Here is a 22,116-nt window from a genome sequence, read left to right on the forward strand (position 1 = left end):
ATATGGAACGGTAGCGGAATAAATCAATTTTGGGGCAGATGTATAGTGAGCTGCTTGGAAATATGAAGTGAGTGGAATTACAGACCATATAATTAGCGGAAAATCGCGGCGCGAGTCAAATGTGTCACGAGCGCGAGTCATGGTTTCCTTGCAGATTCAGAGTCAGTGCCGGGCAAGGCAACTGCAACGCCGTTTACCCTAAAGGATACGTGCCGTTATCTTGTAGTATATAAAATGTAATCGTCTTCCGCGCCTTTGTGTGTCGCAAAAATCATGTCTTTGGAACCACAAAATTTTTCCAGTCTGCAACCACTTTCGCAGCCATTTGTTAAAAGTTCACTAGTTGAGGTTACCGATACATTAGCCGTAAAACCCCCCTGTCGAATTTTTTTCAAGAATGAATACGAGCAGCCCTCAGGCTCGTTCAAGTTACGAGGAATTGGAAACTTGGTGAGCAAATCGTACAAAGAAGCAAAAACCAAATTTCCACATAAAGAGATCCATGTCTATGCTTCCAGTGGTGGGAATGCTGGCTTAGCAGCAGCCTATGCCGCGCGGTACTACAAGGTCAATTGCACTGTAGTTCTCCCTGTGGTTTCGAAACCTGAGGTTATTGAGAAACTCAAGACTTACGGAGCCAAAACGGTGATCCATGGTGCCAACATTTATGAGGCAGACCAATATTTACAAGGCATATTGAGAAATGTCAATGTCTCAAAGTACCATCCTATCTACTGTCATCCATTTGAAAACCCGCTCATCTGGGACGGCCATTCTACCCTTGTTGACGAGATTTTTCAATCCCAACTTCCAGAACAAGACAAGCCAAAAGTCAAAGGTTTTGTATGTTCAGTTGGAGGAGGAGGATTATACAACGGGATCCACAAGGGCATAATTCGCAACAAAAGCTCATCGGATGTGTTTCTCGTGGAAACGAATCAAGCACCCACCCTTCACGAAACCATCAAAGCCGGCAAAGTTATCACATTGAAATCAGTAAACTCGCTAGCCACCTCACTTGCATGTTCATCTTTGTCAATTCAAAGTTTGGCTAATTATAACGACCAGTCCAAGGTAAAGACCCATATTGCATCCATAGACGACTTGGAGGCTGTCAAAGGGTCTGTCAACTTTTATAGAAACTATGGCATTGCAGTCGAACCAGCATGTGGTGCTTCTTTATCAGTGTTGTACAACCAGCTACCATTTCTCACACTGAAGTTTCCCAATTTGGGGTCTGACGATATAATTGTTGTTGTTGTGTGTGGAGGATCGTGCACTAATGTTGAAGGCATAAAGAAGTTTGAAACCTTGGTTGAAAGACAGGCCCATAAATTGTGAGATTCTGATCCGAGCTACGATAATATTGAAGATAGCTACTTACGATATATTCTATTTACGATGAGACGTACTTGCGATATTCTCTGTTAGCGGCGAGAGTACTCCAGATCTAAAGGTAGACTGTTCTTGAACAAATTCAACAATTGTAGCAATAGCTTATGTACTTTGTCTCATTACTGATCTCTTTTATCTGATCGCGCGAATCTTAATATTACTGATGAACCATGAACCGCGATGACCCACGACTAACCTACAACCATCCGTACAAGCCCTATGACATCCAGGTGCAGTTGATGGACGCCATATATGACACCATCCAGAACAAATACAAAGTGGGGCTTTTTGAGAGTCCTACGGGCACAGGAAAGACCCTCTCCATCATCTGCTCGTCAATGACATGGCTTCGAAACTACAAGAAAACTCAAGATCACAGCACAATGGGCTCAAATTCCTCAAACGACAACGACCCAAATCAAACTTCTGACTCGGACGAAGAACCAGATTGGGTAAAAGAAGCACACATTAAAAACATACGGCTGCGAACTAGCGGACTAGCTATTGACTACGAAAGGCATCTTGAAGAACTTCTGCAAACACCCCACGCTGGACACACGGTGGAATTGGGCCAAAGGACTCATAAGCGTAAAAAAAGAGCCACAAACGATGATGATTTTCTTCCTGATGACTATAATAGTGATACAGATCTGAACTCAGTGGAAACAAAAAATGCTAAACTACAGCAAGAAATCAACCAGATCATGAAACGGGTTGACGGATCTGACGGAAAGACTCCTGGATTTGTCAACACGTGCCCCGTCACCATATTTTTCTCTTCAAGAACCCATTCTCAATTAAGTCAATTTGCTCACCAACTCAGCATAACTCTGTTTGAGTCCTCTCTTGGAGAAATCGCTGAAAGGATCAAGTTTATGCCCCTTTCATCCAGGAAACAGTTATGTATCCACCCAAAAGTTTCTTCGCTCTCCAGCGTTTCGGCCGTAAATGATGCTTGTGTGGAGCTTCAGCAGAAATCTGACAAGCGATGTGAATTCATGCCTCGGGTAAACAACCCTGAATCCGACCAGCTTGTGCAAAGGTTTGCTGACTATTCATTCGCGGTCATCAAGGATATAGAGGAATTGCACGAGTTGGGTGCAGATCTCAAGGTGTGTCCCTATTATGCCTCGAGAAGAAATATCGAGAATTCCGAGATCATAGCGCTTCCTTACCAAATGCTCCTACAGCAAGCAACAAGAAAGTCTCTAGGCTTGAGTATAAAGGATAGTATTGTCATCATTGATGAAGCCCATAACTTGTTGGACGTAATATCTTCGATCAATTCAGTCTCCATTACTCGCAAAGAATTGAGCTCCGTTATAGCTTCACTCAAATTGTACTACAACAAATTCACCAAGAGGCTCAATAGCGGAAATCGCATCCACTTGATGAAACTTATAAAGTTATGTCTGCTTGTTGAAACTTACATTAAGAACTGTGAAATACAAAACAAGTGTGTTCCAGGAAGCGACGTCTTGATCGACGAACTCTTCCAGGGATCTACTGGAGATCTACTCAACATACACCGAATTGAAAAGTATTTGGATAAATCGAAAATTGCCTACAAAATACAGACATATATTGAGCAGTCCAGAGAGGAATCTGATGAAAAGCAAGCCTCAAGTCCACTCCTCTTCAAGGTTACTGCATTTCTCAAATCGTTGGTCAACCCTTCAAAGGAGGGCCGTTTCTTTTGGGATAAGATTAACGACGATACAGAGATCAAGTATCTTCTTTTGGACCCCAGCGAGATGTTCAGAGATGTAGTGGAGAGTGCAAGATGTGTGCTACTTTGTGGTGGAACTATGGAGCCTGTGGAAGACTACTACAGGTATCTTTTTCCATATGTACCAGGAGAAAAGATAAAAAAATTCACTTGTGGACATATTGTTCCTCAGGAAAATATTGAAGTGCTCACGGTCTCCCTGCGGAAAACGACCGTGTTTGATTTTCTGTATCACAAAAGAAACGATCCCTCCATGTTACGAGAGTTGGCATTATCGTTACAGGATATTTGCGAGAGGGTTCCAAATGGGATTATTGTATTTGCTCCCAGCTATAAATATTTGAATCAGTTGATTCTGACTTGGAGAAAAGACGGTAATTTGGCCAAAATCAGTACTTTGAAGCAGGTCTTCTTAGAGCTGTCTGATTCAACCAGCATTGAAAGCATATTGAGAGACTACGGTGCAGCTGCTCGAGGAAGCGGTGCCATACTATTTTCGGTAGTTGGAGGTAAAATGTCCGAAGGAGTCAACTTTTCCGATGAACTTGCTCGGGCGGTAATAATGCTTGGTCTTCCCTACCCCAATGCATTTTCTGGAGAGTTGATCGCCAAACGAAAGTTTATCGAGGAAACCACCTTGCTGAAGGGGGGAACCCAGGCGATGGCCAAGAAAAACTCTAGAGAGTATTATGAAAACATTTGCATGAGAGCTGTCAATCAAAGTGTGGGAAGAAGTATACGGCACGCCAACGATTACTCGGTTATCGTATTGTTCGATACCAGATACAACTCCAGCCACATTCAGCTGAAGTTGAGTGGTTGGATGAGACTGAGCATACGGCCAGAACGAGAGTCGTTCGATATGACGCTTGAGCGTATTGCAGACTTTTTCGCAGCCAAGACACTCACCAAAAGATAGACCAAACTAAAACACAACATCACTTCTGAGAACCCATTTCTCCCCCAGCTTTACTATCTCTGCTTCGTGCATCAAGCAGTCGTCTCCGTGTTTGTGCAATAGAGCCATACCTTTACTGGGGTGTATGTTCAAGGGCTTCGCACCTCTAATTTCTGGGTAAAATATGGTTCCTCCACCAGAAAACTCTTCACCGCCTGTTAAGTATATAAGTAGGGTCCATCTTGTAGATCCCTGGCGTCCTCTGGGCTTGTCTTCTAATTTACAAACCACAGATTCGTCATAATGCTTTCCGAAATGATGGCCCTTACGGTACCTATATATCCTCAATTGCAGATTGAGACCCTTAGCACTTTTGAAGGTGGACTTGATACCTTTTAGTTCTTCGTCTCCGTAATCCTCCTGTTGAAGTACTTGCAGCATGTAGTTCCAAAGGCTTTCAGCAGTTTCAAAGTCGTTCATGGAAATGCGATCATTGAACCTAGCAGCATAGTCCTTGCTCTTGATAAGTGGAGTGGTTTCGAGGTTCAATTTGGCGAACGATTTGATCAAGGAATTGCAGAAATCCTCGGAAAAGAATTTGGGAATGACTATTATTTGGTTGTCTACAATCGATTCTGGAGTCGGTTTGAAATACAGACGAATAAAATTTTTTCCCAACAGATGAATCTCATTAGGAAACTGGTAACCAGACTTCATATCTATGCTTGCAATTACGGAAACAATTCTAATTCTGGTGCAGTTGAGTTCTGGTAGGTAACTAGACTTGATCTGATTTGAGAAAATGCGAATTTTGAGACAGTAAAAATATAAGCTGTACAAATATGTGAGTACAAGGTTAGTCGTAGATTTACGTACATTTTTTCAGGGGAGTTTCACTCACGACAACAGTGACTCCAAATTGATCAAAAGACTATAAGTTTCTCCCGGCATTTTGTACTGAATCATTCCAGCAAATACCATACAGTTTCTCGCCATGTTCTTGAGGTTACTCAACTCCTCCATTTCGTTGCCTAACGTCTGGTACTTCTTGGTCAAGATCGCATAGTTAAGCTGGGAAATGCTAGTCATTACCATAACCAATAGTGACGGAATCACCTTTATCAAATTGTTGTCTTGATTCTGATGCACATTTTCGGCCATCTTTCTAACTTGTACCAAATTCAAAGTTGGGTCTATTGGCACCAATTCAAGTGCCTTCATTGCCTCGAGCACCTTATACCACTCTTTGTTCACGAAATAGTCTCTGATGGAGATGATGGAGATTAATATGTTGCACGTTTCTTTCACGCCAGGTCGAATATGCGAATTGATGATGCTGTTCTTGTTGAACACATTCATGATGTGTTGCGATAACAATATGATATTATTGTCAATGGTATCGGCAGCTTGGGACTCACCATTGATGTTTTCGTAATTTCCGTAACCAATCAATGGCTTGTCGAGGTCGACTGTCGAAAGTATTTCTCCCATGAGCTTACTTATGAGACTCACCACGGTATCAAATTCCAGACACAACTGGTACAACAACAAGGCATCGAATGTTCTGCCTTCTTCTTCACATCGGCGAGCAGCCACATCAATGATTTTACGTTCGAATTGCTCGCGGCTCGCTAATTGTATCAACGATCTTTGGCGCTCCAAAAGTCCGGGAACTTTCTGACCAGTGGTTTGATCTAATTCGCCTAGCAACATATTGAACTCACGCGATATGAGTATGAGTTCACGTAAAGCTTCATGACACTTACTGAGTTCTTCATGAGAGTTACCACCGTCACCCATGCCTATCAAGATGAGATATTGGCAAGCAACCTTGGGATCACTTATCTTGAACGACCTGGTGTAAGAACCCAATAAACGACTAAAGTTGATTTCGGGAAGTCCATTGCTGCCAAGAATGAACAAACTGTCGTGAGGAGGATTTTTCCTTGCAACTTTAAGTAGACCATAGTAGCACAAGCCAATAGCTAGGTGTACCGCATCGCACTCATTGATATTCTCGTACGTATACTGCACAGCAGACTCGAAAAGACCACTCATGAGTAAGGTCTTCAAGAACAGAGGATTCTTGGACGACGAGTTGAATCTCTTTGCACCCAACTGGAGAATTTTAGCTTGGAAATCTTCCAAAGAATAATTCTCAAATACAAGTTTCGATTGGTTATGATTTGAGCCAGTTTCATTGATGATGGAAAAGTGAAACCATGTCCAGTCTTCGATGCTCAAGTTTAAAACATGAGGTAAAGCCTTCTTCGACAACCCACACTTGCCGATTATTTTGTATAAAGTATATTTGTAAGGGTCGAAACCTTCGTTTGAGTCTTCTTTGACAAACGCAAATTGTTTGCTGAATTCTGACTGTATTCTGTCGGACAAGTCTGACGGTAAGCTTAAGCATCCACTTTCAACGTAGTTCTTCAAGTATATGGGGAAGTTTTTGTCAAGTTTGGTGAAAAGTTCTTTGTTAATATTGGTGACCTCAACAGCATCCTGGTACAAACCACTGCGAAGAAGGTAGTAGATAAGTACCCAAAGAGGAGTTCCGTTGACGTTGAGTGTCCTGTCAATAACGCCGGCATTATTTCTTGTGACCACTTTGTTGATAAAGTAGCTTACCTTGTTGATGTTTGTTGCCGGGACAAACCCATCTTTTTTGTCATCTTTCATATAAATTTCATCCAAGTACGCATAGAACTGCTTCTCCAAGTAGCCCTTTCCTGACCTTATAATTTTGTCTGTCAATGTATGCGAACGAGATGGAAGTGTCAGATATTCAGTATGAAACATTTGCTCTTGAGATACTTTACTTTTCTTCTCGTCAGTCAAATCTATCAAAACTCGCCAAGCGTCGGCCACTTGGCGAGACTTGGTATCGTGATATTGCTTGTTGGCATCTTCGAATCTTGAGGCTAGAGGGAACAAAGAGTTGGACATTCGAGCTTCATTGAGGTGATAAACCACCTGGGCGTGGCTTTCAAACTTCTCTCTCGACATTTGGCGAGGTGGAGGAGCGTTTGTGTCTTTAGCAAGAGGAGCCAAAATGTGGTAGTTTCCAGGAAGCGACCTGTTCCACAGGAAAGCACGGCGCTTGGTGTCTGGAGCATCCAAGTCTTCAGATGCTTTAATAATGCCAAATGATTTTCTCAACTCATCACGACGCACTTTCCAGTCGATAGAAACACTCTGGTTGATAAACTTGTCAAAATCCTTTGAAGCGTTAGAAAGACTCTGCTCGATGGCAGACAAGATGTTTTCGTCTTTTTTCGTGGTGATATAGTTGTCTATGTTGCTGGCGGCTTCACGAGAAGTTGGAGGAGCTGCCACGGTGGACGACTGAACTCGTGCCAAAGAATTCATATCTATGGTCTTGAGTTCATCTTCGATGTCATCTGCATTCACACCACTCGAAGCAAGCAAATAATGTGCTCTTTTGAACGATTGTGTGTCTTCTGTATTCTTTCTCATCCGATCCGAGCGCTTTTGAAGCTCTGATAAAGTGAGGTGAAGTGATCCCAAACCAGCATTGCTCGGACGGGGGAGGTTGTTGGCAGACTCAAGAAGATCCTTGACGAGTTTGGAGGGATTTGAGCTGGCAATTGGTCCAGAAACCGAAGATTGAGTTTGCAACGATGGTGCTGGAGGATTATTAGTGCTCACTGTTGAAGTTGGAGCGGATCCGTTGCTAGATTGTTGTTGGCCAAGGGCACCAAAGCCACCCTGGTTGGTTTGTGGCGCAGAATTAGCCCCGAAAAGTGACATTTGCGTGGAAGTATTCAACAGATGTGCTTCCAAAACCATCGCCGGTTTGTTGATGGTAGCGCGTGGTGCGCGCACGACCTGCACATATAAGGCGAAAATTTCGCGGCATCTCTTCACTTTGTCCAAAAGTCATCCACAACATTAGACAGTGCACCATGACGGGGAATCAGTGGTGGACGATGAGGGCCAGTTTTTGGCTCGCACCGTCCGACTGCCACATGATCCATTTATCGTCTAAAGTGCGATAGCTTGTGGAGAGAAAAATATGTATCTTTTAAGAACCTGTCTGGAAAATCATGATAGAGAGGTGTCAGTAGATGCAGATATTTGTAAAGATGTGTAGACGTAATTTATTAACAACTCAAGACCCGTTGAGGGTAGAAGAAATGAACTAACTTTTGAGCATCCGTTGAAGGTGCTTAGTGTCTTCGAGTGCTTTTCAAAGCATCTCGACTGAACGGTTCTAAGGCGTTGTTTCAACGCAATAAATTAAAGGTCGTGTAGACAGACATCAGGAAACTCTTCCTCTTCACCGCTGATCCCTCCGGCGAACTTGTGCTTGCAGCCCCAAGATTTCACTGGGAACCACCAGTAAGCCAACGCCCAGATGAGATAGATGGCAACCACCACCGAAACATAGTTCATGGTTCCAGGAGTTACTGGCATAAATGATGGGAACGAGAAGAAGACCAACGCAAAGATAGCCCACGCGCAGGTCATGATATTGGCAAAAAGACCAATGTGACCCATCCAGAATGGACCACGACGGATATTGTTACGGCCTCGGTACAACAAACATGCGGTAGGGACCAAGTAACTCAATAATAAAAAGGTGATACAGCCGGTAACCATGGAATTGAAAGCAGCATCAGACACCAAATAAAGGCATCCCAACACTGCAACCCAGAACGAAGAGAATAAGTGAGCATTTAATGGAACTCCAAGCTTTGGGTCGACTCTCGACAAGTACTTGGAAAAGGGCAAACCGTGGTCTCTGGCGAAAGACCAGCATAACCGTGCTTGCCAAGTATGACTTGAGATGGTACAACCGCAGGCTGTCAAAAGAATAAGAAAACCAAGACAAAGCGCACCAGCTTTGTTACCCAAGGCCTGGTAGTAGATGTCCAAAATGGGCATTCCCGTACCGTTATTAATAATATCACTCAAGTTGTGGATCGAGAAGAACATGGCGATGGAGTAGGTGAACGAGGTCACGAAACCAATGGTTACCGTACCCAAGATAGCAATGGGGATATCAGTGGCAGGGGTGTTGGTCTCTTCGGCCAAATGGGTGGCCGAGTCCAAGCAGGAAAAACTCCAATTGGGGTTGATTAAACCGACAATAAATGCAATTCCAGCGGTAGACCAACCGGTAGCATTTTCGAATTTGACAAATACAAAGTCAGCATTCTGGTAGTGTCCACGAGAGCACACCAACACGGTAATGGTGATGACTACGTACGAGAAAAGCGAAGTGTACAAGGCACAATTGGCGATGGTTGGAAGTGCTTTTCCGTAGCAATTGAACATGACCAAAAACAAATTGATGAGCTGGTAAATGACAAAAAGCTGCCATTTTTGAGTGACATGGTCTGGGTGTTTGAGGACCCAAAATGCCATGATTTCATTGGCAATACTGAGTGCCAAAGAAGCCGACGTGAAAAGCGAACCAGCCCAAGCAAGAGACCCACAAAGATACGCCAAAAAACTTGAGTGCTTGCGAGGGGATAATACTCGTGTCCACACGTACTGTCCTCCAGCCAGGGGAATGGCAGAACTCATTTCAGACAAGGTAATACCAATACAGTAAGAAATAAAGGCAATGATGATGATACCATAGATGATGAGCATGGGTCCACCGGACTGGATACCAGTAATTAAAGAAGCAGAGATACCAAACCACGAGTTGGTGAGTCCGAAACCGATTCCTAGAATCGACCACACGGAAAAAGTCCGCTTGAGCTCACCTTGCCGACTCGAGGGAATGACAGATACGCCTTCCTCGAGGCCCTTGTTCAATTTAGCTTCAAAAGACATGAGTAGAAAGAGTGCTGAAAAGGGGTCTTTGTAAAGGTTTGGGAAAGGGTTTGGGGTATTAGGGTATCTGTAAAGGTTGATCTAGTTAATTGCACGCGATAAATTTTAATTTAAATTTTTTTCGCTGAAATCAGTGGTATCTGTGTGCACTCCCGAACTCAGCAACCGGTGCCCCGCAGACGGCTCATCCTCGCGGTGTCTTCATCTTTACACAAGTTTTTTCTGGCGCCATGCAATACGTGGGCAAAGTTGGAGGCTATGTCTACAACCAATGGAGCTCGCTCAACCCGGCAACTCTTCTGGGAGCCATAGACATCATTGTGGTAGAAACTCCTGATGGTTCTTTGCACTGCTCACCGTGGCATGTTCGGTTCGGCAAGTTTCAAATCATCAAACCGCTGCAAAAAAAGATTGATTTGTATGTCAATGACATGAAAACAGACCTCCCCATGAAGTTGGGAGAGGGTGGAGAGGCATTTTTTGTGTTTGAGAGCGAAAACAATGACCTTATTCTGTCCTCGGCATTGACGTCGCCGGTGATTTCCGCTGCATCTTCACCGGAAGCTTCGCCTTCCAACTCGCCTCCAGGGCTGCCGCGCCCGACAACACGAGAAAGTTTTCTGCTTGACAACGAAAAATTGGACCTCAATGCCGGACCTCAGCTTCGTCCGGCTAGTCCTACTCGTGCAACAAGTCCATCTCGTGCAACAAGCCCTTCACGTTCCAGCGTCAGTGCCGACATCGAGTCCAAAATAGAGCTCTCGCCTTCTCCCGCACATACTCCCCGTGTGTCTCCGTCGCCATCAATGCAGCTGAAAATTGCATTTGAGCGTGCCAAGCGTCTCACCAAGCAACTTAATATTCCGTCCAAAGTGGATGTAAACGGAGACATGGTTCTAGATATGGACGGGTACAAGCCCAACGCACAGCGGAACATCGACAACAGCGATGAGCTCTTTCAAACCATATTTATGCGTGAGATCAACGATCTTACCGGAAACACCTCTTCCACCACCTCGGACAAAAACCAACATGATCCTGATGCCGAGGGAGAGTACCGGCTTCTTGACCAGATAATTGTCAAGGACAAGGACGGAAATATCCGCATTGTCAACCACGGCGACACCGGCGACTTGGGCGAAGATATGCATGAAGAGGACATCTCTCTGGAAGGCTTGATGTACCCGCAAGAACTCCCATCCAGCAGCGTTGAACGCGGAGACGACAGAACATACTTCAAGACGTTGCGGCTCACGTCCGAGCAACTCCAAGGTATGAAACTCAACTACGGAGAAAACAAGCTCACCTTCAAGCTCAACCAGGGCAACTCCATGATCGAATCTTCATTATTTTTGTGGAAGTCAACCACGCCTATCGTTATTTCCGATATAGATGGCACCATCACCAAGTCCGACGCTTTGGGCCATGTTCTCAATCTCTTCGGCCGTGACTGGACCCATCCTGGTGTAGCCAACCTTTTTCTGGACATCAACAAAAACGGTTATAATATCATGTACTTGACCGCTCGTTCTGTTGGACAGTCGGATTCAACTCGCCAGTACTTGAGAGGAATCGTCCAGGACGGCACAAAGCTACCACCGGGACCGGTCATTTTGAGTCCTGATAGAACTATGGCAGCGTTACGAAGAGAAGTGATTTTGAAAAAACCAGAGGTTTTCAAAATGGCGTGCTTGAATGATATCCGTGGTCTCTACTATAACGTTGAAAGCGAGAAGGACGATCGAACTCCATTCTATGCTGGCTTTGGTAACAGAATAACAGATGCCATCAGTTACAGATCTGTTCATATACCCTCTCACCGAGTATTCACCATCAACCCCAACGGTGAAGTTCATATGGAGTTGCTTGAATTGGCAGGTTACAAGTCCCTGTATCTTCATATTGGAGAGCTAGTGGATCACTTTTTTCCACCTATCAAGAGAGTAAGCACAACTACTGCTTACAATGATAACCAGTTCAACCAATACATTCATAACAAGCAGGACGCCTCACCACCGGGCTCTCCTCGCAGTATAGGAAGTTTTGAGGAGATTGCCGATATCAAAACCGACGAAAAATTCAATGATGTTAATTACTGGCGAGACCCATTATACAGTTTGAGTGATCTCAGCGACGAAGTCGAAGATGAAGATATGGAGGAGGAACCTATGGATCATACACCGTCGTCCCCAGGACTGGAAATTGACGGAGAAAGCTCCAAAAAATCTCGACCACTTTCGGGGACATTTTCGTCACCATTAAAGAGTTTCATGAAATTTGGAAACAGCAGTGAGAGAACCACAAAGAAAAAAGTTGCCGAGTATGGAGCACATGTGGACACTCCTAGTCGATACAGTGATAGAGAGTCTCAAAAATTCCGTGAAAAGTGGGCTGATGGTAACTCTGACGACGACGAAGAAGATGACGATGACTACGTGGATGATGAAGATGAGGATCTAGACGACGACTATACTGATGATGATTACGACGAAGATGCCGAAGACGACTATGAGGACGACTACGATGAAACAGGAGAAATCGAGCAACCTGAACTTGAAGAAATTGACGAACTTGACTTTGATGATGGAATTCCACCAGAAGAAAAGGAAAGAGCCCAAAAAGCCAAAGGTTACTCTCCTGATGCACAAGAGTCTGAAAAGTTGTCGGAGAATTTGCGCAAGGAAATGGAGAAGTTGAAGGTTGTTGAAGAGATTGCTGGAACTAAAATTGCATAGATCAATCCCACTGGGGCACTTCTGAGTCTTGGTAAATGCTTATATTCTGACTATCTGGTAATTTCAACTAAACACCATAATACCAGAATACTCAATCCTGTTTCAAATAATAAGCTACTACTTCAGATCAATATTTTCTATAATATTTTCAAGAAATATTCATAATACCTACATAAAAAATACTGAAAAAATATGGATAACAGAATAAGGCACAGTTTGATAAGTCTTAAAATATGTATGGACACCCTCTAAGCAGTTTCGGATGCAGTTAATGGTCTAAAGGTTTGCAAATTAATCAAGACATTTCAACACTTATTTAGCCTTAATGTGACTCTCATAATCATGTTATCAGCCACACATCAAACCTGAAACTGAAGGTGATCATATGGAAAATATTGTTAATTGTGGCATTACCTCGGTTCAAAAATGAAGCACGGCTGCTTTAATTGTTTTGTCATCATCAGTAGAATTGTGTAGCTTCGAATGAGTTTGAGATATTTAATGAAAAACTGAAAGTGGTACCTGTGTGATGGCAGTTCTCTCTGCTTTGGGATTATTCGTGTTTCGTTTCTCTCATTTTATGGTCCAAGCCATCCAGTAAAAATATTTCATTGATACAATAATTTGCAAGCGATCGGCACCAGTAATAACATGTCAACGCTTACAAACCTCACATATGAAGGGTTTTCATCTCAATAATTAAAGACTGAGCATGTACGTCTTAGTGCTCATCCCAATCTGATATGCAAAAAATGAACCGTTTCCGCTTTGTACTGAACAATTGTTATACACGAGTAGGAGGCTGATGGAATTGACCCACTTCAGTATCATGCATCTCAACAACAAAAAGAAAAGAGTGATGGCCACAATTCTGCTCGCTGAAATTTGCTGCTGCAATTCGTGCATTGTCAATTCATGCGATTTCCCTTTTTGGAATTTTGCAGCCTACTTCATACCAGCGATTTACTGAAACACGGAGACATGCTCAAGTATAACTCGTAAGCTTAGAAAGGCTTTTACAACGAGTTGTCTGGAACCAACATAACAGACTCTGAAGGTCTGGCAATGGGTCTGGCAATGCAATGAGGTGAACGTTCCATAAAGCAGCTTGCCAAGAACATAAGAACAAATTTAAAGGACACTTTGATAACAATCCGAGTTGGAGAGTTCATCTATTGAATCCTTGGACAAAGTCAAGACTTATTAATAGGGTTGAAGCAAATTGAAGTTGGTCCTTGCAGCAGCGTTGAAATCAAATTCTCAGTATTTTCATCCAGGTCGCTTGCAAAATCTTCATCCGGGGCGCTCTCGTCTTCATCCAGGTCACCATCACGACCATCATCAAACAAACGGGGACCAAAGGATTGGGTTATTGTGTTATTTGGCTGCAATTTAACTTTGAGAATCGCAGCTCTGTTTCTCAACGATTTAACAAAGTCTTCAGTGAAACCAGCGGCGGACATCACTATGTCATAGAGATCTTGGTGATAAGTAGAAATGTATAGTATCATGGGCCCAGTATTAATGACTGTTGAATTTGGAAGAGTTATTACCATATTGCTGATATGAACATCAGCCTCGGTATTCACCACTGTGCCGTAGTGGGGAGTTGAGCCATTCGCCAGGGTAATAACCACGTCAATATTGCTCATATCAATATCAACATCATGCCACATGTAACTCTCAGAAAAGGGATAGCTCGCGGCAACGGTCATCCACAATACAATGCTTAAAAGGAACATTCAAACTGACTTTAGTATTTATATCATCAGTGTGGAAATTTGAAGAAACACCGTCACTTATTTAGACTGTAATTCAATGAAGTAACAAATGTATTTGGATTGAAAGCAGTAAGCCATCGGCTGATTATATGGTTATCCTTTACCTTGGGTGTAGTGATGAATGGAACCACTTCTATTAATAGTCTTGCGATATTTCAACAAGCTTTCTATACTCTCAATTTGAGCTATTCTAGGCTCAATAAAGTGATCTTTTGATTGTATTAATTCACTTTACTAATTGGCTGATGTCTTGCCTCTGTTCTCTTAAGTTAGCTGAGGTCGGCAAAGCTGAACTTCGTTTCAGTGAAGCAATTCAGGAGAATTTGTGCCACATAAGTGAGGCTTTTCTCCGCGTTATCGCTATTCCTGCATCTAATCACAGTCTGAAATCTCCCAGTTTAAATTTCGATATTGTTCACGACAGTGCCATCGTTCTGGCACTACCATATTCGTTACAAGGCCACATTCTTTGTTCCTTCAAAGCTCTCGATTACAGACTTTATCTTCAAGTTTTGTCAGCTTCAACTACGCTAGTAAATTAAAGTTTCACGACGCCGGTCACGTTCAAATGCCGCAACCAAAGGAATAGGTTGGACTTAGACACCAGTGGCTTAAAACGCACAGAATCGCCAATAGTGGCTTCCTGTATGTCATCAAAATTTGCTTCACGGGAACCATAGCATATTTAAGAGGGTTGACAATTTATCGATTCATATAAATAGTTCAGATGCTCATCTTATATGCTATATTTTGGTTCACCGTGGCCTCGAGTCATCCTTTTTCATCGAGTATCCTGTGGTACGATGCCGAAATTGATATGAGTAACATCGACGTAGTTATTACCTTGACGAATGGATCGACCCCCTACTATGGGATAGTGGTGAATACCGAGGCTGATGTCCATATCAGCAATATGGCTATAACTCTTCCAAACTCAACAGTGATCAATACTGGCCCAATGATACTGTACATTTCTACTTATCATCAAGATATCTATGATATAATTATGCCCGCGGCAGGTTTTACTGAAGACTTTATCAAATCGTTGGGAAACAACGACGGTCAGATTATCAAAGTCAAGTTGCAGTCAAATAACACAATAACCCAATCCTTGGGTCCGCTATTGGCACCAACTGATGATGATGATGATTATGAGAGCGATCCGGAAAGGGATTTTGCAAGCGACCTGGATGAGATCATTGAGAGCAATATGAATTCGACGCCCATTCCAATTTACTACAACCCCAGTTATAAGTCTTGACAATCATACAAGTGTGTCATTTGACGGTCAGATATAATTACTGGAAGTAAATGTGACATGAAAACTCTCCACCTTGGAACTGATGCAGATATTCTCTAATTTTGTTCTGACTACGAGCGACTTTATTAAGATGTGAGCCAGGCTCAATCGAGATTTACGAAGTACATGAAGATGGTGAGAGATGGCACAAACGTGAATTTGTACAGATTCCCAGCACTTTCAATTCGGCACTGAAGTCGTCGTTATCGCCTAAACATCCAAATTAGCTCACAATTACTCCGCAACCATTTCTTGATAATTGGCCCACCTAAGACTTCTAATCCACTTAAAGATCAATTACTTGACCTTCGTCTGTTTCAGAATACTTAAAGCCCATACAAATTATCACACGGAATATCTCACTATGAGATCTCTTGGCCTGTGACGATATAAAATCAGGATTACATACGAAGAAATTCAGCTATCAATCTTGACTTTTGAAGTCTGTTGGTAGTCAAATTGACCAAAAAGAATCAGTTTCGCGCTGGATCTCAAATTCGTATACTTGATCGATCGATCTATTTCTAGATTGAAAAAAATGACAAGTTGTGCCATTGACTGATATGCTTAGATCATTACTAGCTGTAATTCAATTGAAGAGCATTTTGGCACTAAGACAGAAATACCGAAACTACAACTACAAATCTAATCACAAAACATAAATCTCATCTTGATTTATGCCGCGAACGTCTGATTTTTGTTCCTTTTAAGCCACCCTACATCGCAACGCCAAAAATACCGCACCGCGGAACCCTTACTGGTTTTGGGCGACCACGGGCATAACCAGCACGTGAGCCGGGTTAATTCTTTTCGTGTAGCTCCAACTGTTAGAGATAGTAACTGAATAATGAAGACGAGAATCTAGAAACATAGCCGCTAGCGGTAGCACTCACTATTATATTCCATTCCCATCTCGGCTTATTTTGGTCTTTTTTGGCTTTCGCCTTATTTTTTGGCTTATTTTTAGCGTCGTGAAAAATCCAAATTATTAATTAAGGTCCTGCGCCTCTCCGGATTCGTGGATCTCTGTGTGCATTCAAAAAATAATTGCACACGATGGATAATGCACGTTTGTCAGGCGCTCGTAATTGCGACACGTTCTACTTCTTTATAGTTGTGACGTACCTTCTTGCTAATCGCTAACAACTTTCGTACCGTTCCTTTCAAGCCGCACAATTGCAACCTGGTACACCAGTAGTCCATATCCATGCTACAACTCAATCGAAGATTAGTGTTGCTCGTGGCAATCTTGGGGCTTCTGGGATTGTTGATTGTCATCAGTCTGACAAAACCAGATTCATCTTACAGTTTTCACGACATAGTTCAGCATGCCCAAGACCACTTACGTCCGGCTCCAAACCTGGCTACCGACTCCAAAGTGGTGGATAGCAACAGTGTGATTTTCCCCACCCTGTTCGACAAAACGCCCGATCTTCAACAGTTTTATTTTTCACATTTTCCAGCGGCAGCAGCCAAGAACAAAAATGCAAAGTTTGTCGCCGGCGCACCATCCAACTCCATATTTCCCAAGGTGCCTGAGCTCGAGATGAAGCCCCATGTGGTGAATGTCTTCTTGGCTGGCGATGGCCAGAAAGAATTGGCAGACGACAAAAGACCAGCCAAGTGCGAGTCGTTCAGAAAAGAATTGGCGGTGGAAGTTTCAAAACCCATTTCCAAGAACATTCCTATCGAAGCGCTTATCAAGCGCCTTCTCAAAGAACCCACTTCATACATGAAGGAGTTTCTTCCCTTTTTCGCAGAAGACATCAAAAAGCAGTTTGCTGAAAAAACCATCAAAGACCACTGGTACAGGCTCGCAGGCTCATCTGTGTGGCTCGAAAGCCACCGAGTTCATTTCATGATCTCAAGGTTGGTGTACTCCAAAAGAGGCGCTCGAAATGCTCCAAATTTCAGCATGGTGCTCGCCCAAGTGTTCGATGAAAATTGGAACGAAATCAATGGAGCCGAGCTCGTGGTGCCCACCAACAACCCAGACGTTGGAAATGAACAGGAATCACCCAACGAGCAGAAATACCGGGTTATGAAGTTTCCGTCTTTGTTGCCCATTCCTGCCTATCTCAATGTCAACCACCAAGACAACCGCTACTACGGACCTGAAGACTCCAGGATACTCTTGGTCCGCAATCCCGCCGGCTACGACGAGCCACTCATAGTATTCAATGCTTACCACCGCAAGATCATTGAGTCCAAGTCGGAAAAAGAAGACGAAATCAACTTGAAATACGGGTTCTATAGGTCCATGTTTGTCGCTTGGCCATGGCAACAGCAACGAGGAAAGCAGAATATGGAGGACCTCGCAGACAAGGAATTCGACAAAAATTTGTACACTCGAGCCGTTGAATTGAGACGAGAGAACATGCCTCGTATTGCAACCCAGAAGAACTGGACACCATTTGTGAGCTCCAATGACCGGACCAAATACGGATACGACAAGTATGCATACTTCATCTATCGGTGGTCTAACATGGAGGTTTTGCGATGCGATTTGACAGAAGTCACTGCCAAGTATTCCAACTGTAAGTTTGTTTATCGTATGGACGACAAGCTTCCCGACTCCGCAAGTGTCGGACCCATGAGAGGCGGAACCAACCTTTACAATATCAACGAGCTTCTTCAAAGCCATTCGAAAAATTCTGAGGTTGTCTCACTTTTATCGCAAATTCCTCGAGAGAGAGAAATATGGATGGGATTTGCCAGAGCACATATCAAGAACTGCGGGTGTGGCAAGGACATGTACCGTCCCAATTTTGTGGTCATGACCAGAGACGGAGGAGACAAGTACCAAATTAGCCATATCAGTTCGTTCACTTCTTTGAATGTTCCTGTTGCTGGATGGGACATCAATAATCCTGGAAAAGCATGTCAAGACGGTCAGCCGTCGGCGTTCATACCCAACGGAATCTCGTCGTGGACCATCAGCAAGGACCATAACCAAGTTGGATTTAGTGACGATCTTACCATGGCTTTTTCCATATCCGATGTGTCGGTGGAAATCGTTCATATCCGCAATATTCTCTCATCTTTCGTCCTGCTCGACAGCAAAAATAGCAACTTGGTGGGGCCTGTCTTTGGCATGTCTTCGCTTCCTCCATCAGGTTTCGACAACTTTAATATTGAGTGTGCACTTGAGGGCTCGAAGAAGATGTGCGCCGAGTTTGGCAAGGAGCACGAAAACGATTAATGGACTAGCCGGGGAAATAGTATAAAATACCACGGCTCACGACAATGACTTGTATAAACTGTAGATGAGAAGAATGTGTGTAGTCGTCGATGGTTTCCGCCGGCAGCCGCAGCGAACCGCAGCACCGCAGTTTTGCAATCATTGCACTATCAATTCGCGGTGCGCACACGAGATAACCGCCGAACTCTCAGTAATTACCGCGAACCTCACTACTGCGAACGCTCAGTACCGCGAACTCTCACCGAGAACCCTCAGTATTACCCTCGCGCGACAGCACTGCACCACAGCTCTCGATCTCACTTCACTTACCGCGACTTCTATGCAACCATAAGAATGCCAGCAGAGAAAAATGAAGGTGTGGTGGCATCGCCGCCATCTCTCAGGTCATTTCTACGAAGCCCCTGGGCTGCGTTATGTCTGGTAATGTTTTTATTTGTCATTTACAAGTCCATTTCGTCTTATGAACAGCATCAGTTGATCCGTGATTTCCAAGGGGCGTACCACCAGGGCTCGAATTCCTGGCTCTGGGACTCCAAGATGGACTCCAAAGACAAAATATTGTTCCCACAAACTTTTCCCAACGATGATTTGGCACAGTATATCCAGAAACACAAGTTATATCCAATGGACCGATTACAGTCTACAACGTTAATCAAGTACTCGCCGGTAGGAAGTACCGCTGAAAGGCTCAGTAAGCCGTTAAAAGCATCACATTTTGAGCCCTATGATATCGATTTATTTCACAGTTCCTCCAATATTAAGCTCGATCTTCAAAAATGTGAAACCAAACTTCGTGAAAAAATCCTGGTTGCCGTCGACAAACCAAAGGGAATCAACGTCTCACTCCGGACAATTCTCACACAACTTTTGAAGGATTTGGAGCATAATTCATATTTTCAGGAATTATCGCCTTTCTTCATTGAAGAGTTGGCGCTTCAGATCAAATATAATGTCGTTGAACACTACTGGTATCGATTAGCGGGGTCTTCTGTGTACTTGGAGGACTATGGGGTACACTTCATGATTTCCAGAGTGCTCTACAGTCCCAAAGGTGCCCGTAACCAACCCATTATTTCCCTAACCTATGCCCAGCTTTTCGACGAAAACTGGAACGAACTCACAAATACCAAATTAGTCGTACCCACCAACGAGAACGACTTCACCGTGATGAAGTTTCCATCGTTTTTGCCCATTCCTTTCTGGTTTGACGTCGACAACACGGAGGGCAAGTTTTATGGTCCCGAAGATCCACGTATTTTACTCGTGAGAAACCCCAAAGGCTACGAAGAACCATTGGTCATTTTTAACGCTTACCATAGAAAAATGACCCATTTCGATGACGACGCCGATGACCATTTGGTATTGAAACCTAGCTATTACCGTTCCATGTTCATGTGCTGGCCATGGCAGACACAAGTGGGAAAAGAGAACACCGATGGTTTGGCCGCCGAAGAGTTTAAAAACAGTGTCTACAGCAGAGTTGTTGAGCTACAAATCAAGAACGTTGAACGTCGTAGCAAGCAGAAAAATTGGACTCCTTTCGTTAGCAACGCTGATCGTGCGGTCCATGGCCATGATACCCATGTCAATTTCATTTATCGCTGGGCCAATCTTGAAGTGCTCAAGTGTGATATGTCGACAGGCGAATGTGGATTTACTTACAGATTGAACAATCGCTTGTCAACTTCTGCAAGAGTAGGACCTTTGAGAGGAGGAACCCAGTTGATAAATATCAATGGACTCATTGAAACCCACACTCACGCTGAAACCAAGTCGATAATACCCCCTAATAGAGAAATCTGGTTGGGGTTTGCGCGTGCTCATTTGGACAAGTGTGGTTGTGGTAATGTCATGTACAGACCAAACTTGGTGATACTCGTGAAAGATGTGGTTGGTGATAAGCAAATGTTCCGCTTGAGTCATGTCAGCTCTTCAATCTCGTTTGATATACCCATGATTGGTTGGAACTTGAACAATCCGAAGGACTTGTGCCATGGTACGAACGTATTAATCCCCAATGGAATCTCAAGTTGGGTAATGTCTCTGGTAGGTGAAGAAAATGGACAATTTACAGCAGACGATGATCTCACCCTATCCTTATCCATTTCTGATTTTACTGTGCACAAGATCAACGTAAAGGGCTTATTAAACCTGATCTTTGCTATGGATCATGACAGTTTGTTCTTCAAACCAGGTGAAGCAGATAAGTCTAGTCCGGACTTGAAAAGGTTGCTTCTCCCAAATCAAAAAATCGTCAACGATCCACATAAAGTCAACTCTCAATGGCTTGTTGGTTTCAACAATGATAATGTAGCATGTGCTATGTTTGGATCCTCAGAATACTGTGCTGCTTACGGATTGGAACAAGAGAGATTGTACTACTCCACCTTTGGACATGAGTACGAATTTGAAGACGACGAGTTCCTCGAGCAGCAAGATGCTTCTTCGGTAGACAAGTATGAGCACGAATTGGGTATGCATCATGACGATAGAATCAACCAGGTTGAAACCGGACCTCCATTGCGTCAAGGTATTCCTGCCAATGACGCCAGTGGAAGCCATGGTTCCAGTCACGTTCCTAATCGGGTAAATCCTGGTTTAATCAATGAGTACGGAAAGGTTGATCCTGAAAAAATGGGAAGCATGTTCAACGGCACTATTTTCGGCGAAGACGATAAAAAGTTCGACGATTTGGCAGAAGCTGATGCTAGCTCACACCGCAATTCTTCCAAGTCCTATGGTCATACAAAGAAACTTCTGAAGCCGAAAACGGGAATAGAGAAGAAGCCTGGCACCAAGAAGGTTGCGGATGAAAAAAAGTCCGCACCCAAAGTTGAGAATACAAAGGATCAAAAGATGAAGGGTAGCCTTCCAGAAGAAAACACTTCAGAGTCTGGACCAACAGTGAAGGGTAAACCGATCAAAGGCACCAATTCTGAACTGCAAAAGAAAGCAGCTCCAAAAATAGCGCCGAAGAAAGTTAACGAAGAAACGAAAAAGAAAGTGCTGAAAGAAAATTCAAAGGAAATAAAGGAAGATAAAGAAACAAAGGAGAGCACGAAAAAGAGCACAAAAGGTAGTTTAAAAGCTGGAGCGAAGGCTTCGAACCAACGGGCCAAGAAACCCAAAGTTAAGGAAGAAATGGAAGCTTAGAAGCTGAAGATGAAAAGCTTCATCAAAAAGGAACCTGATTGAGCAAAGTGTATTTGTGTTTCTCTTATTTGTGTTTCGCTTATTTGTATTTCGCTTATTTGTGTTTCGC

General features: G+C 43.4%; 10 protein-coding genes across 10 annotated transcripts; 6 read left to right on the plus strand and 4 right to left on the minus strand. All coding sequences in view use genetic code 12, as the record gives it.

Moving 5' to 3' along the window:
* Positions 1–273: 273 nt before the first annotated feature.
* On the plus strand, positions 274–1,341 carry CHA1 (Cha1p; the record flags this gene model as incomplete). Its single annotated transcript, XM_001482961.1, has 1 exon — positions 274–1,341. One exon carries the CDS (start codon positions 274–276, stop codon positions 1,339–1,341), a length of 1,068 nt encoding a protein of 355 aa, XP_001483011.2.
* A 224-nt stretch (positions 1,342–1,565) lies between these two features.
* PGUG_04967 (uncharacterized protein) lies at positions 1,566–4,043 on the plus strand (the record flags this gene model as incomplete). Its single annotated transcript, XM_001482962.1, has 1 exon — positions 1,566–4,043. The coding sequence occupies one exon, from the start codon at positions 1,566–1,568 to the stop codon at positions 4,041–4,043; it is 2,478 nt and encodes an 825-aa protein (XP_001483012.2).
* Positions 4,044–4,049: 6 nt separating this feature from the next.
* On the minus strand, positions 4,050–4,739 carry PGUG_04968 (uncharacterized protein; the record flags this gene model as incomplete). Its single annotated transcript, XM_001482963.1, has 1 exon — positions 4,050–4,739. The coding sequence occupies one exon, from the start codon at positions 4,737–4,739 to the stop codon at positions 4,050–4,052; it is 690 nt and encodes a 229-aa protein (XP_001483013.2).
* Positions 4,740–4,919: 180 nt separating this feature from the next.
* On the minus strand, positions 4,920–7,838 carry PGUG_04969 (linker nucleoporin; the record flags this gene model as incomplete). Its single annotated transcript, XM_001482964.1, has 1 exon — positions 4,920–7,838. One exon carries the CDS (start codon positions 7,836–7,838, stop codon positions 4,920–4,922), a length of 2,919 nt encoding a protein of 972 aa, XP_001483014.2.
* Positions 7,839–8,288: 450 nt separating this feature from the next.
* On the minus strand, positions 8,289–9,836 carry HNM1 (Hnm1p; the record flags this gene model as incomplete). Its single annotated transcript, XM_001482965.1, has 1 exon — positions 8,289–9,836. One exon carries the CDS (start codon positions 9,834–9,836, stop codon positions 8,289–8,291), a length of 1,548 nt encoding a protein of 515 aa, XP_001483015.2.
* A 230-nt stretch (positions 9,837–10,066) lies between these two features.
* Positions 10,067–12,571, plus strand: SMP2 (phosphatidate phosphatase; the record flags this gene model as incomplete). The annotated part of the gene is made up of 1 exon (XM_001482966.1): positions 10,067–12,571. One exon carries the CDS (start codon positions 10,067–10,069, stop codon positions 12,569–12,571), a length of 2,505 nt encoding a protein of 834 aa, XP_001483016.2.
* Positions 12,572–13,764: 1,193 nt separating this feature from the next.
* On the minus strand, positions 13,765–14,313 carry PGUG_04972 (uncharacterized protein; the record flags this gene model as incomplete). The annotated part of the gene is made up of 1 exon (XM_001482967.1): positions 13,765–14,313. One exon carries the CDS (start codon positions 14,311–14,313, stop codon positions 13,765–13,767), a length of 549 nt encoding a protein of 182 aa, XP_001483017.2.
* Positions 14,314–15,079: 766 nt separating this feature from the next.
* Positions 15,080–15,613, plus strand: PGUG_04973 (uncharacterized protein; the record flags this gene model as incomplete). Its single annotated transcript, XM_001482968.1, has 1 exon — positions 15,080–15,613. One exon carries the CDS (start codon positions 15,080–15,082, stop codon positions 15,611–15,613), a length of 534 nt encoding a protein of 177 aa, XP_001483018.2.
* Positions 15,614–16,859: 1,246 nt separating this feature from the next.
* Positions 16,860–18,854, plus strand: PGUG_04974 (beta-mannosyltransferase; the record flags this gene model as incomplete). Its single annotated transcript, XM_001482969.1, has 1 exon — positions 16,860–18,854. One exon carries the CDS (start codon positions 16,860–16,862, stop codon positions 18,852–18,854), a length of 1,995 nt encoding a protein of 664 aa, XP_001483019.2.
* A 333-nt stretch (positions 18,855–19,187) lies between these two features.
* PGUG_04975 (beta-mannosyltransferase) lies at positions 19,188–22,007 on the plus strand (the record flags this gene model as incomplete). The annotated part of the gene is made up of 1 exon (XM_001482970.1): positions 19,188–22,007. One exon carries the CDS (start codon positions 19,188–19,190, stop codon positions 22,005–22,007), a length of 2,820 nt encoding a protein of 939 aa, XP_001483020.2.
* Between the last annotated feature and the right edge of the window lie 109 nt (positions 22,008–22,116).

This window comes from Meyerozyma guilliermondii, genomic scaffold, assembly GCF_000149425.1.
Source record: "Meyerozyma guilliermondii ATCC 6260 scaffold_6 genomic scaffold, whole genome shotgun sequence".
NCBI lineage: Eukaryota > Fungi > Ascomycota > Pichiomycetes > Serinales > Debaryomycetaceae > Meyerozyma > Meyerozyma guilliermondii.